This window comes from Mauremys reevesii, linkage group 3 (genome assembly GCF_016161935.1).
Source record: "Mauremys reevesii isolate NIE-2019 linkage group 3, ASM1616193v1, whole genome shotgun sequence".
Lineage (NCBI taxonomy): Eukaryota > Metazoa > Chordata > Testudines > Geoemydidae > Mauremys > Mauremys reevesii.
Genome location: NC_052625.1, coordinates 5,359,045 through 5,373,920, shown reverse-complemented (window position 1 = coordinate 5,373,920; position 14,876 = coordinate 5,359,045). Strand labels below are relative to the sequence as shown.

Genomic DNA, 14,876 nt, shown 5'->3' with positions numbered 1-14,876 from the left:
AAGCTGGGAGACCCCTGTGCAAATCCTCTCCCCACTTCTGGCAGAGAGGGGGGAATTGAATCTGGGTCTCCCACATCCTAGGTGAGTACTCTAACCACTGGGCTAAACCTTATAAGGTGGCCCACCACCACTTCTTTATCCAGTGTCCAGATTGTGAACGGGGCCTGATCTGGTAAGCAGCCCCTGAGCACACCTACTGGACGGGAGCCTGGGCATGAGGCAGACACATAGGTATCTAGAGAACTTTTACATTGAAAACTTAGGCCATGTCTACTCTTACAAGATTACAGCAGCTGAGCTGTACCAATACATCTTGATCGCTTGTGTAGCCACGTTATGTCGATAGGACATCATAAAACCAACTCAATGAGTAGCAGTAGCTATGCCGGTGGGAGAGTATCTCCCGACATATTGCTGTGCACACGAGCGCTTATGCTGACAAAACGTATGTTGCTCAGCGGTGTGTGTTTTTCACGCCCCGAGCGACAAAAAATTGCTGACGTAAGCACTAGTGTAAACATACCCTTAGGCTCTGAATGAGTTTAGACACCCACAAGGGTTTGGCAGGAGTTTTGTGGATCAGAGTGGAGCCTAAACCTGGGTCTTAGGCACCTAAATCTGAGCCTAAGGCACCTAAGTCTGGAGTTTAGGTGCTTTAGTGCCTTTGTTGATCAGGGCTTAAATGACTTGCCAAAGGTTACACAGAAGTTTAAGGCAGGGCTGAGAACATACTGCTGACCTCTGAATTGACTTCTTAGCAACAAACTGCAGCTTTCTAACACAAACGGGCTTGAGTTTCTGTACTGCAGCCAAACATAAAATAGGGATAATAATTCTTACTCACCTTTGTAAAGTACTTAAGATCTACAAATGAAAAAATACTAGCTAACTGGAAAGCATTATCATTCGCCACATTTTTCAGATGGTGTAACCAAGGGACAGAAGTACATTGACTTGCCTAGAAGGCTTTAGCTGTGCAAAAAAAACAAAAACAAACAAACAAACCACACCCTATGTGGGTTCTCGTTTTGGATCTGACGATTTGCTGATTAAACAACATCTGAAATGAAGTTAGACTATGCTGCACATGTATGTTTTGTTAATTTAGCTACCTAAAGAATATATCTTGTCAGGTGTATAACAAATGAGACAGGCTTTGAAGGAACCATTTTCAGCTCTCTTAGTTTAATCTGGTGATCCATCCCATCCCACTTCTTTATATTTCCTATTGTGTAGATAAAGGAAAACACTAAAAACAAAAGTAAATGTTTAAAACAAAACAGACACTATGAAATTCCAAAACCTTTACAAGACCAAAACAAAAACAAAAAAACCCAGCAACTTTGTTTCAAACAACAATTAGGGCTGTTAAATAACAACGTAGTTTCTTATCACATTATTTAGAAAAAACAAACAGTGGAAATGAAAAATTAAGGACCTCAAATCTTACACTGCATGTAATAAGAAAGTGTTTATTTGTTAAGTATAAAGAAATGCATTTACTCACAATCACCTTCACTCTGATCTAAAAATACTATTCTTTCGCCAATAAACTCACACAAAACCCTTTTTAAAAAAACAGAATTTTATATTTGAGATGAATGACACATGTTGACCCGCTTCTAATGCAAGTTCACATATATACATTATTTTACTAATCACTAATGGTTATCAATATTAAAATGACAGTCAAATTTATTCCCACAACACAACAATTATAAGTACTTCACAAAAAAATTCAAATGTCAGTTGATAAATATTAGCTAATAATAATTCCCATTTAAGACTATCCCTTGAAAGAAAACTCTACTGAAATGAAGATAGCAAAAATCTTTTTAAAAAACCCAGCAAATCATGGGTTGGAGTTAGGGTTGTGCTGTGATGAAATTTCTTTATATGGATGAGAATGCATTCATCTAGGCAGTATTTTTTTTTAATTCTTAACTATTAATTTCTTTGCTTTATATGCTTGGATTTTGTGATTGACAGTGTAGTTTACTCTTAGCAACTGTCACTCTTTTTAAAATTACATAAACTTTTATTTTCTATTAAAATTATAAATTAAATAAATAAATAATTAAATTTCTAGCCTACGAGTAGCTTAACTTATTTAGGTCAATATCAAGACTAACTAACCCGCCCTGTAATAATGTCACCTACTTATCGTATGAACCAAGATGCATGTTTTCATGTTCTTGGCTGAGTGAGAATCAAATGTAATCAAAGAATGACTAAGCAAACAAACAAAAAGTTTACACGAATTTGGTTACTTTGGTTTGTTTTATTTTTAATATTGCCAATTCTCTATATACTGATAAACAGAACATGTTCAGAACGTACAGAAAGTCACAAGACTCTATTTGGGCAAATTTTTTTATTTCAGAGAACTATAATCAATGGACTATAAACGTTTCTTCTATAGTGCCTTTTATCAAGGACATCTTCATAGCACATAGATTGTTTCCATACAACTGATATGACACAACAAGAAATTAACTCTGCAAGGGCTGTTTTGGATTTTATTATTTTAAGTCACTGGGAAGAAAAACGTTGGGCTTGTTCTCCAGAGTGGACTGATTTAAATAAAAGTGATTTAAATCACCATTTTAAATCATGATTTAAGTCAGCAAGCAGGAAATCTCTATTTAAATAACTGATTTTGATTTTGTTCTGTATTTGTATTTTTAGTTATTTTCCTAAAGAAAGTTGGTTCACATTGGTTGGTATAATTATTAAAACATGTTCATATGCAACTAAATATAACCTTTACTTTAAATTTGGTACTTTTTTGCTAACCAAAACAATACACTAAAACTATAAGCATTTATTTAAGCATCTACACAGTTGAATACACATTTATTCACATTCTTAGGTTTTACATTTTTATGATGTTAGAAAATAGTGGATGACATTTATGTACAAGATTATTAATTTTTTACTCATGATTTGTGTCAAGCTAGATTTGGAAAGGAAATTGGAATTCAATAAAAAATGCATAAAACAGCATTTTAAAATTAGTTCTTTATTAGTTAAATAAAAATACCTTAAAGTGCTGGGTACATGTATAAAATGAGTTTATCAAAACACATTTTGTACTTAAAGCTAACTGATTTATTAAACAATTAAATATTATCTATAGTGAACTGAACTAATTGCTTCAAGATTTTAGACCTAGTAGATCTCATCCTCTCAGACCTCTTCATTATTCATAGCTTGAAAGAGGAAAACAAGTTTTTCTACCTTTTCAATTCCCAACTGGTGTCTCAACTTTGAATAAGCTAGCTACTGAACTAAACTAGTTCAATGAACTGAAATGAAGAAAATATTCTCTCTGTACCTGCAGAACAGGCTAGTGCTGTCAAAAGCGGGTCTTAGCACTTCAGCAAGTTCTGGTTCCAGATGCTTAGCCACCACTTCAGTGGTTTGACTTTCTTTAAATCTTTGGCAACAAACCTGTACTGCTTGAATATTTTTGTTTTTTTTAATTTAAATTATTTTAATAGATTATAGTAAGTTAGGCCTTAATGTAGGTTATCAAATTCATATTTAATTTTAAATTTATTTTTTTAAATAAGTTATTTAATTTAAAAAAGCGTTCAAGTTTTATTTACCCTGTTGTTCTGTCAATCTCCACCTAAACCACGTTCACATAATACTCACAGGTTAATTTAGTGTAAGAATAAAGTATTCCATCAAAATGTCACTAAAGTGATTTGAATAACTGATTTATATTTCACTTCAATTAGATATAATCTTGTTACATTTCCTGGAACATCCTGAAAGGTTTTACCCATCCTATTGTGACCTTTTCTACTAATAGTTTGGACTACAGTGAAGACATCCTGAATTCTGATTTTATAAAGCAGCCATTTCCTTTTATCCTAATAGAATTTAAGATACTTGCTTAAATGTATGTAAGAGACATTAATCATAACAGTATCAGCTGCAACATTTACAAATAAAGCAGAAAATGGGATGGAGACTATCCCCTTGCTTAAGTTTTGCCTCAGTATACACTACTCAGTAGATTTTATTTGGAAAAGAAGTTTTTCTTGATTATTATATAGTATGGCTACAATCAGGAATGAAATAAAAATCAATTGCTTTGATTAACTTATATGAACCTAAGGTAGTTTTTTTAAACCACAAAAATAAAACTGAGAAAGAAACAAAAGCAGTTTTTTCCCCATTCTCTGAAAATGCTCACACACTCAAACGGAGACAATTCACTTTTGGGGAGGAGTTGGGAGAATAAAAAATTGCTTTAAAATCTTTTTCTAACTAATTGCTTCTTTTACTGAGAGACTATGATGTGTCCACTGAGGTCCCCCTTCCCAATCTTCTTGTGGCATCCTTCATCTTCATGCTTAGATTATAAGCTGTTTGGGGCAAGGGAGGTCTTTTTGTTACATGTGCGTTCAGTGCCTAGCAAGGTGGGTCCCTGATTTGGGGCCTTTATGTGCCACCATAACAAAAATAAATATATCCGAGAGCTTAACAAGCATGTCCTCAGAGCCTGGGAGCAGCAGTCCCTTGGCTTGTAAGAGCCATGGCCCTGACCAGAGCAACTGGATTTCAGCCATGGACTCATTCATTGAATGGCAGGAAGTGACAGACCCAGAGCTGCTGTGGCATCTTTCAATCCCCTTTTATTGGCGCCTGCTCTCAGGATACAATATTCAGCACCCAGTAGGACAAAGTCCTGCAGTGGAGAGGAATAATCCAGTGGGGAGGGGAAAGAGTACTTGGCAAGACAACTGACAGCTCCTCACCCCCCACACAGAGTCCCTTCGTTTAAAGCCCCCAAGGTCTGCACCCTGTCTGCTGCCACCCCACCCCGACTCACCCAGCAGCGCTTTGAGGTGCTTGAGGCGGGTCAGGACGTCCTTCTTTGGGTCCAGAGCTTTCTGTGTAGATTTCTTGACATCAGCATGGCTCCTTCTGGAGAACATCCCGCAGGGGGAGACACTCCCTGGCGGCTGAGATGGGGGATCAGAGACTCCCTGATGCTAGGGGGCAAAGGGGAGAGCACCCCCTGCCGTGGGGGGTGGGAGGGGAACAGCGCCCCTGTTAAGTGGGTGAGGGGAGCTGGAGATCTGCTGGGGGAAGGGAGCAGCAGCACCCCGCTGCTGAGGGGGGCAGGAGGGACCCCTGTTCGGTGGGGGAGGGGGCTGGAGAGCTCTTCTGCGGGGGTGGGGGCAGCGCCCCCCGCTACTCTATGTCTGAGGGGGGAGGGGAGAGGTTCCCTGCTGGGGGGCCCGAGGGACGCCCCCGTTCGGAGGGGCCGGAGAGCGGTTACTGCGCTGGGGGAAGGCTCCCCTGCTGCGCCTCGCGCTGCGCTCTCGCTCTCACACCCCGGGGTGGGCGTGTAAACACGGAACTGACCGGACGCCGCGACGGTTAACTGCCTCCAGCCCGGCGCCGCACTGCGCAGCCGCCCCCGGCCGGACCGGCCTCCCCGCGGCGCCGGAGAGCGCGAACCCCGCGCGCGGCGCCCCGCCCCCAGCCCCCCGAGCGAGCGAGCGAGCGGCGAGGACAGCAGCCACCTCCCGCAAATGGGGACCCGCCGAGCGCCCCTCCGCGCGACACTACAGCCCCCAGCGTGCAGCGCGGCCGGAAACGCGGCGCCGCGTGGAGCGTTGCATGCTGGGAGTTGTAGGCGCTCTAGGGCCACTCTACAGCCCCCACCCCAACAGCGTTTCTGTGCGCTGTGACCTGCAGGACTCCCCCTCCCCCCCGCCATTAACAGCGGCTCTGCACTGTGACCTGCAGGACCCCCCCACCCCATTGACACTGCTCTGCGCTGTGACCTGCAGGGCTCCCCCCCCACCCCATTGACACTGCTCTGCGCTGTGACCTGCAGGGCTCCCCCCCATTGACACTGCTCTGCGCTGTGACCTGCAGGGCTCCCCCCGCCCCCCATTGACACCGCTCTGCGCTGTGACCTGCAGGGCGCCCCCCCCCCGACACCAGCTCTGCGCTGTGACCTGCAGGACCCGCCCCCATCCCATTGACACTGCTCTGCGCTGTGACCTGCAGGACCCCCCCCCGCCCCCCATTGACACTGCTCTGCGCTGTGACCTGCAGGGCTCCCCCGCCCCACTGACACTGCTCTGTGCTGTGACCTGCAGGGCTCCCCTTGACACCGCTCTGCTCTGCGCTGTGACCTGCAGGGCTCCCCCGCCCCACTGACACTGCTCTGCGCTGTGACCTGCAGGGCTCCCCCCCCCCATTGACACCGGCTCTGCGCTGTGACCTGCAGGGCTCCCCCCCCCCATTGACACCAGCTCTGCGCTGTGACCTGCAGGGCTCCCCTCCCCATTGACACCAGCTCTGCTCTGTGACCTGTAGGACTCCCCATTGACACCAGCTCTGCACTGTGACCTGCAGGACTCCCCATTGACACCATCTCTGCGCTGTGACCTGCAGGGCTGCCCCCATTGACACCAGCTCTGCTCTGTGACTTGTAGGACTCCCCTGCCCATTGACACCGGCTCTGCGCTGTGACCTGCAGAGCTTCTCTCCCCCCAACCCCCATTGACACCGGCTCTGCACTGTGACCTGCAGAGCTTCTCTCCCCCCGACCCCCATTGACACCGGCTCTGCGCTGTGACCTGCAGAGCTTCTCTCCCCCCGACCCTCATTGACACCGGCTCTGCGCTGTGACCTGCAGGGCTCCACCCGGCCCCGACACCGGCTCTGCACTGTGACCTACGGGCTCCACACACACACACACACTGACTGGTTCTGTGCACCGTGACGATCCCCCCCCCACACACACACATTGACACCGGCTCTGTGCGCTGTGACCTACAGGGCTCCCCCCACCACATAATCTCAATCATGTTTTGAATAGCTGTGTATTATTTATGTATTTTTAGTCCAAACAATGTTCTTAAACTCTGCACCTAGTGAGAAAACAAAAGGCCAAATAGATTTGCACGGGTATAACTGAGAGCAAAACGTGACTCAAAATTCCAGACCACACAGAATGTAATGAGACTCTGAGGCGTGGAGGGGGGTGTGTGTTAATGTTAGTAAACTCCAACTCAGAATTAAGGCCTAAAAAAACAATCTATCTCATGCAAGTATATTACCAAGACCCCTTGCTGTCAATCACAGAAGAATATAAATTATTTGTTGGTGAGAAAGGGTGGGTGGGGAAACTACCAGAGCTCACAAAACTGAATACTCTTCTCCACTCAGCTCTATTGTACCATTTTAACTAGACCGCTTTAAAATCAGTTAAATCAACGCAACTTTCTCATGTGAACAAGGCCTCAGCCCCCTGCGCCTCCCTTCTCCCCTCCCTGAACTCTCCAGTGCATCTTTCATTGGGTAGGGGCAGAGTGGATGTTGAGCAGGTCTCTGCTCTCTCTTCTTCCTCACAAACACTTATTTTACTGGTGGCAGTGGTTGAGGGAGTCTCTGCTGCTCCCCACTGCTCCCGCATTCCTTCCTCAGCAGCTGCTTTTCTCCCTGGAGATGGGGGAATTTCCTAACAATTCTCCCCTTCTCTGTCCCCTTCCTTTCAGGCTCCTTTTGCTCCAGCAACCTGCCTGTCAGTGGTGTTCCCTCTTTCCGCTCCTTTAAATAAAAACAGGTGATCCAAAGAGGCAGAGGCTTATAACAGCAAAGAGCAGGCCTGGGAAAGAGGGAGGTCTTAGCATCTTGCCTTGCTGAGGCAACTTCTGCTACCTGGCAAGGTAGAATGGATGTGGGTAGGGAGTGAACCAAGCCATAGAGGAGGTGGAAGAAAGTCATGTAAGGTTGCAAGCAAAGACTGAACATCAGAATGAGAGCTGGGGAGGTGAGAAGGGTTGAGACTTTTCATGATAGCATGTCCTTTTGAGTTCTGGTGGATTGGGACTCACATTTACTGAGTTCTGTTGAATTCTATTCCAATTCCAGCCCTGCAATTACTTTCATTTGCTCTCTGCTGTACATTTCTGATTTTTGTCCTTTAGTGTTCTCAATTTTTGTGATTTTCTTTATCACCATGTTCACGATATTTGGTGTTTTTCTTAAGGCCCCAGCTCCTGAAATCAGTTGATTATGTGAGAATCTTAGCTTTTTTTTTTTTTTTGCGGGCTGTGAGAGGAAGAAATAAGGAACCGTCTGGCCCTCATGGTTTCAGATAAAAGCTTGAAAACATGACCCAGCTACAGCCTTGGGGTTCAAAAACCAGAAGGCAAAGGAAAAGAACCCAAATTTAATATTCTCCTAAAATCTCATGATTTTGGTGCCTGACTCCTGATTATTTAACAGACTTGGGGTTGACAATCCTGCATATTTGCTTGGGCTTTTTATCCCAGTTTTACAGGCTAACATCTCATATTAGGAAAAGCTTTAAACCTTGTGAAATTGTCTTAAGTTATTTGTCATGTGTTATTTGTCAGAAAAATTGCAGCTTCCCGAGAAGAGTGAAATAGGTCATTACTGTTTCTCACGTTTAAGTACCTCAAATAACAAATGTAGTTGGTTGAGGCAGAACATTACTCAAGATTTGGTTTCCTCCTTCCTTGTTTAAATTAGAAAAATGATAAGTTTCAGTTTAGCTCTTCTGATAATTTCTGCTATTTCCACATTTCTGCCTCTGCATTGTTAAAAAGGAGTTGTTTTATTTTTACATAAAATCTGTTGCTATTGAATCAGTCTAATTTTCCTCAAATCACTTAACTTCACCCAGGGTTCCTGAATTAAATACATGATGCCCTTCCAAGAGTGTTTCCTGATTAAAAGCTACTTCCATGCAGGTATGTTTTAGATATAGAAAATGAAATTCACAGTGACATTATGTTCCATGACCAAAACAAGAAGTCTGTGCTCTAGAAAAAGCGGAGACATTGAACCTGCTCCACTTTCTAATCAAATCTGTAGTGCTATTATTTGCTACACTTCAAAGATAAAATCTTAACTAACAAAAATAGTACTGTAATCAGTACACAAATAATACTTTGTTATTTTATGGCACTTGCACTGAGGAGTCAAAGCACTTTATAATAATCCTCAGAACACCAGTATGAGGTAGGAAAATATTATTTCCATTTACAGATGCTAAAATTAAGTTAGGCTGCATGCCTAGCTCACTCAGCAAGTCAGTGGCATGATTAGGAATAGAACCAAAGAATCTGAACTCTCAGTCCTCTGATATAACCACTCAATAATAATATCCTAATAGCGATACGTTATGGTCATATAGTGACTTACATTCAAGGATCTCAAAGCAGTGAATTGAATCTCACAGCAACCCTGTGAGATGGGTAAATATTATTCTTTCCATTGTACAATGATTCGGCTGAGGCTCAGAGAGGTGAAGGCTATAATTTTCAACTTGGGTGTATACCTACATCCATATTTAGGCAACAAAAGTTAAACGGTCCTATTCTTCAGAGGTGCTGAGTAAAAGTATTGAAGTCAATGAGAGCTGTGGCTGCTTAACACCTCAGAAAACTGGATTACTTTTACCTTGTTCACCAAATATGGATTTAGACCTCTAGCTTTAGGCACTCACATTAAAAAGTCTGGCTTAAATTACTTGCTGTCAAAGTCACACCAAGATGGGCATAGAATCCAGATCTCATGACGCATTCCTGTGCTTTAACAAGACTGTCCTTTCTCTGTTAGCACTGTTGAGCACAGTCCCATAAAGTACAGGGTGACTCAGCATAGCATAAAATTTGTATAACTAGAAAGAATGGATTTTTAAAATTGCATGCTTTAAACACTGAACTCAAATTATTTGGGCCAAATTCTCTGACTTCAGTGGTGTTATGCTATGGTGTTATGTGGTTAGATCCTATGATGGTGTCCCTTGAATAGATATGCAGACAGAATTGGCAACGGGGTTTGTTGCAGGCCCTAACCACATCAGCCACACCATCAGAGGCTTGTTCACCTGCACATCTACCAATGTGATATATGCCATCATGTGCAAGCAATGTCCCTCTGCCATGTACATTGGCCAAACTGGACAGTTTCTACACAAAAGAATAAATGGACATAAATCAGACATCAAGAATTGTAACATTCAAAACCAGTAGGAGAACACTTCAGTCTCCCTGGACACTCAACAATAGACTTAAAAGTGGCAATTCTTCAACAAAAAAGCTTCAAAAACAGACTTCAACAAGAAACTGCAGAACTGGAATTAATTTGCAAACTGGACACCATCAAATTAGGCCTGAATAAAGACTGGGAGTGGCTGGGTCACTAAACAAAGTAATTTTCCCTCTGTTGATATTCACCCCTTCTTGTCAACTGTTGAGAATAGGCCACTTAATAGAATTGGCCTCGTTAGCACTGACCCCCCCATTTGGTAAGGTAACTCCCATCTTTTCATGTGCTGTAATATGTATATTGCTTACAGTATTTTTCACTCCATGCATCTGCTGAAGTGGGGTTTAACCCACAAAAGCTTATGCCTAAATAAATTTGTTAGTCTCTAAGGTGCCACAAAGACTCCTCGTTGTTTTTACTATAGAGTTAGGTTGACGCAAGGCAGCTTATGTTGACCTAACTCTGTAAGCGTCTACATGTTGCTCTCACCGATGTAACTCACCTGCTATGCCGACTTAATAACTCCACCTCTACAAGAGGTGTAGCACTTAGGTCAACATATTTAGGTCAAAGCAGTGTCTGTGTAGGCACTGTGTTACTTATTAAATTGACTTTAGTGGCCTCTAGGAGGTATCCCACAATGTCCCACTGTGACCCCACCCTGGTCACCTTTTTGAGCTCCGCTGCCCAGCAGCCAGGTACACAGGTATATACCCCTCCCCTCTAAAGCCCTGCAAATTTTTGAAATTCCATTTCCTGTTTGCTTGGTGCGGAGAGCTCACCTAGGGACTGCCCAGCTGACCATGCCAGCTCCACGCTGCAGATGCACTCCTACCTGGAGTACACAGGAGATGGTGGATCTCCTCGGTCTGTGGGGAGAAGAGGCTGTTTAGGCACAGCTCCTATCCAGCCCTAGAAACATCAATATCTATGAGCAGTTTGCTCAGGGCCTGGGGAAGAAAAGCTTCAAGAGGGACGTGCAGCATTGCCATGTGAAAGCCAAGGAGCTGTGGCAGGCATACCAGAAGGCAAGGGAGGTTAACAGTCACTCTGGTGCAGAACCACAGACATGCCACTTCTACAAACTGCGGCATGCCATCCTCGGCAGAGGCCATTCCCCTACCCCCCACCCCCATCCCAAGAGCCCCATGGATACTTTGGAGGAGCCAGAGTCACCAGTCCTCAGAGTGAACAGTGAGGATGAGGTGTTGGACAAGGAAGAGAAGGAGTATGGGGGACAGGCGACTGGGGGATCCAGTGGGCCAGGACCTGTTTTTGACTCCAGAGCAGTCAAACCTGTCCCTACAATCCAGCATGGTGCAGGGGAAGGAACCTCTGGTAAATATACAGTTTGCTTTGATATTGCAGGGACACATCCGTTCATTTACTCTTTTTTAATAATGCTAGAAGAGGTAGCGAAATAACCAATAGAGATAGAGTTGCTATCTGCTTCTCATTGTCCTGTACAGTTAGGCAGAGAGAGCCCTGCAGAACAGTTTATGTCCCGTGAATCCTCCATAGAGATCTCCATGAAACTTTCCTGAAAGTAGTCTGCAATCCTCTGCCAAAGGTTTCTGGGGAGGGCTGCCTTATTTCTTCCGCCGTGGAAGGACACTTTCCCGTGCCAGTCAGCAATTACTTCAGCAAGCACCATTGCAGCACTCAGGCTAGCAGCATATGGCCCCGGTCTGCAGCCAGACGCGTGCAGGAGCTGTTTCCTTTCAGCCTCTGTTACCCTCAGGAGTGAGATATCAGCTAAAATAATCACCACTGTGGAAAATGATGCCGGTATTCAGTTCAGATGCCCCATCTACATATACTGATGCCCATGTGCTCACTTCCATTATTGTCCCAAATCGCCCCCTTCCTGTCCTGAGTTGTATTCACCATGTATGGGACTGCCGCCATGCTCTATGAGTCCCAAGGAGAAGTGAGAACCTAGTGCTTGCCACTTGAGTGGATCAAGGGGAGTGCATACGCTCTCAACAGTACCTCTGTGCATTGTATCTTTTGCAGCTAGAAATGTGGCCTGGAGGGTATCTCCATCCACACCAGTGGAGTGGCTCAACCACATAAGGAGGAGAAGGGAGAGGATGTGGGATGACATGTTCCAAGAGATCCTGGAAGCCTGTGGTGCTTCGGGTACTGAGCACGGGACTTGGAGGATCCCCCTCGCAGACAGAATGGACAGAGATGGTGTGGAGAGGAGAAAGGCTCAGGAAAAGGAGAGGAGCAGGAGATGCTGGAGCTTCTCAAGCAACAAACAGACATGCTGGAGACTCTTGTTGACCTTCAGGTTCAGCAGACCTGTGCTTGCCTCCCGTTGCAGGCCATAGAGAACGGCATTCCAGAACCTCCCTACACTCCCACTCCCACCCTACATTCTACGTGGCACCCGGGGCCATTGCACTACCCCTACCACTTCCCCCGGGGGGAGAATACAGACAGCCACAGCCACACATACATTGACCTATGGGAAACATGGTTGCTGTATGTGTCTGTGAAATGGAAATGACTGTTCTTTCCCCATCAAAGGTTCTTCCCCTGTATTTATAAAGTTTCATTCAGTTATAAATGTGTCTCTTTTTTTTTCATGGGTTCGGAATAAAAAACTCTATTTAGGGAAACTTAAGTCATCTTTATTAGTTCACAGCATATGCTGCCGGGGCTGACATAATTCATATTCATGCAATAGGTGCATTTGCAATGTTGTATTACTACACACACAGCACTCATTACAAGTTCATACTGGGGTACAAAAACACAATGCCAGGCAGACCACACTACAGTAACACACATCACCGTGGCTGACTATTAAAATGGTCTTTCAAAGCCTCCCTGAGCCGTATAGCACCCCATTGAACTCTTCTTATAGCTCTGGTATCAGGCTGCTCAAAATCAGCAAAGAGCCATTCCACCTCCACCCTGGTGGAAATTTCCCCCCCTTTGCTTCATAGATATTATGAAACACATAGGAGGCAGCTATAACCATTGGCATATTTTTTTCACTCAGGTCTAATCTCATGAGTAGACAGCACCAGTGGCCTTTCAGATGGTCAAAGGCACATTCAACTGTCATTCTGCACCTGCTGAATCTGTAGCTGAAGCGCTCCTTGCTGCTGTCGAGGTGGCCTGTGTACAGTGTCATGAGTGTTATGCCCATAAAAAGCAAACAAGATCTTTTATAGGGGAGAAGGCAGTATGCCATATTTATTGAGAATGCATTCAATTACACCACACACACACACACACACACACACACACACACACACACACACACACACACACACACACACACACACACACACACACACCCTGCAGATGGTCTTTATAGTTACCAGTCTGTTGTAGCTCGAGTCAATCTAATGGCCAGTTAGATTGAGCACAAGTGAGGAGCTGGGCTCTGTCAGTCACGATCCAATGCGCCGAGGTTTTGCAGGACTGAACCCAAAGTCCCATGGCCAAGCACCCTGTTCTTATAGTCTTTTTTCTCTGTTGAAGTCTATGAATTTTGCTGAGTCAGTTTGTGACCGGTTACTCCTTAATTGGTGTTATCTTTTGATGTTAACGTTCCAAAACACCTCCGAGAGGGTCATCCTGTCCTGGTTCCAATTTAATCAATTGTCTTGTCTTTAGGGGTGCCAGCCTCCACCTCAGGTTGTCAATCTGCCCTTCCTCAATCATGGATGCACACTGATGGTTCTCTAGTGTTGTTAAGTCTCTTCACTCCTTCTTCCTTGACCATCTGGCTATAACAATGGCCTTCACACCTTATCTTTTCCTGATGCATACATTCCTCATTCACACAAACCGTCTTTTACAGAGACCTTCAAAGCTATACAGCAGTTTTTATGTTGAGCAAGAAAGGCATTGTAAATTAAACCTTACTAAATCTTGTAATCAAAACAGTTCACATTGTGGCTCGGGCCTTCAACATTCTTCTAACCTCATTAACATAGACACAGTATAAGATCCTGTCTCTTACTTACTAAACCTTAAAACAAAGAAATGTATGTTTAACTAGAGTGCCTAATTTATAATACACATAGGAAATCATAGTAGACATAACTTATCCTAAAACAAAAGGGTGACAATAATCAGTCATAAGGATTGTTCTGGTCTGTCCCTGCCTTAACATCAGTACAGACACTGGCAGTCTGTCAGATGCGTTTCTACCAATGTCCCAGACGGTCATTCCTTTATTCTATTCAGAAAGGGTGCGCTGGCAGGATGGTCAAATCATACATTAATTCTTATAGTACAGACATAAAATCCTGCTCCTGCATGAGCCATGGGAGTTAGGGGTAGGCTGGGTCTCCCAAGATCACTACTGGCATTTCAACATTGCCAATGGTAATCCTCTTGTCTGGAAAAAAAGTCCCTGCTTGCAGCTTTCTGAACAGGCCTGTGTTCATAAAAATGCGCGTGTATGCACCTTCCCTGACCATCCCACGTTGTCTGTAAAATGTCCCCAGTGATCCACCAACAGGGGCTCCAGAACGGGGGGCCATGACTACATCACTTTTAAAAGTTGGATGGCTATGCCCCCCACTTTTAGAGAGTTTCCACCACTCCTGTTCACCAGTGCTTGCAATACTATAGAAAACTAGCCCTTTCTGTTGATTTACTCTGTGGCAAGGTGGTCTGGTGCCAAAATAGGGATATGCATGCCATCTAGTGCCCCACTGCAGTTCGGGAACCCCATTACTGCAAAACCATCCACTATGTCCTGCACATTGTCCAGAGTCACAGTCCTTTGTAGCAGGATGTGATTAATGACTCTACACACTTGCATCACAGAAACACCCATGGTGGAT

General features: G+C 44.2%; 1 protein-coding gene and 1 long non-coding RNA gene across 7 annotated transcripts in view; one reads left to right on the top strand and one right to left on the bottom strand.

Moving 5' to 3' along the window:
* RALGAPA2 (Ral GTPase activating protein catalytic subunit alpha 2) overlaps positions 1-5,459 on the bottom strand; it is a 288,164-nt gene extending 282,705 nt beyond the window's left edge. For 5 of the 6 annotated variants that reach the window (XM_039528554.1, XM_039528553.1, XM_039528555.1 and 2 more), the window contains exon 1: positions 4,847-5,439. In XM_039528554.1, the coding sequence (XP_039384488.1) occupies positions 4,847-4,952 (106 nt within the window). In that variant the 5' untranslated portion in view covers positions 4,953-5,439. Of the gene's footprint in view, positions 1-4,846 lie in introns of all 6 variants that reach the window. The other variant, XM_039528550.1, reaches the window with a different exon arrangement.
* A 2,206-nt stretch (positions 5,460-7,665) lies between these two features.
* Positions 7,666-12,778, top strand: LOC120399922. The gene is made up of 3 exons (XR_005595401.1): positions 7,666-7,810; positions 8,690-8,756; positions 12,076-12,778. It is a non-coding gene; the product is annotated as an uncharacterized LOC120399922 (long non-coding RNA).
* Positions 12,779-14,876: the final 2,098 nt, after the last annotated feature.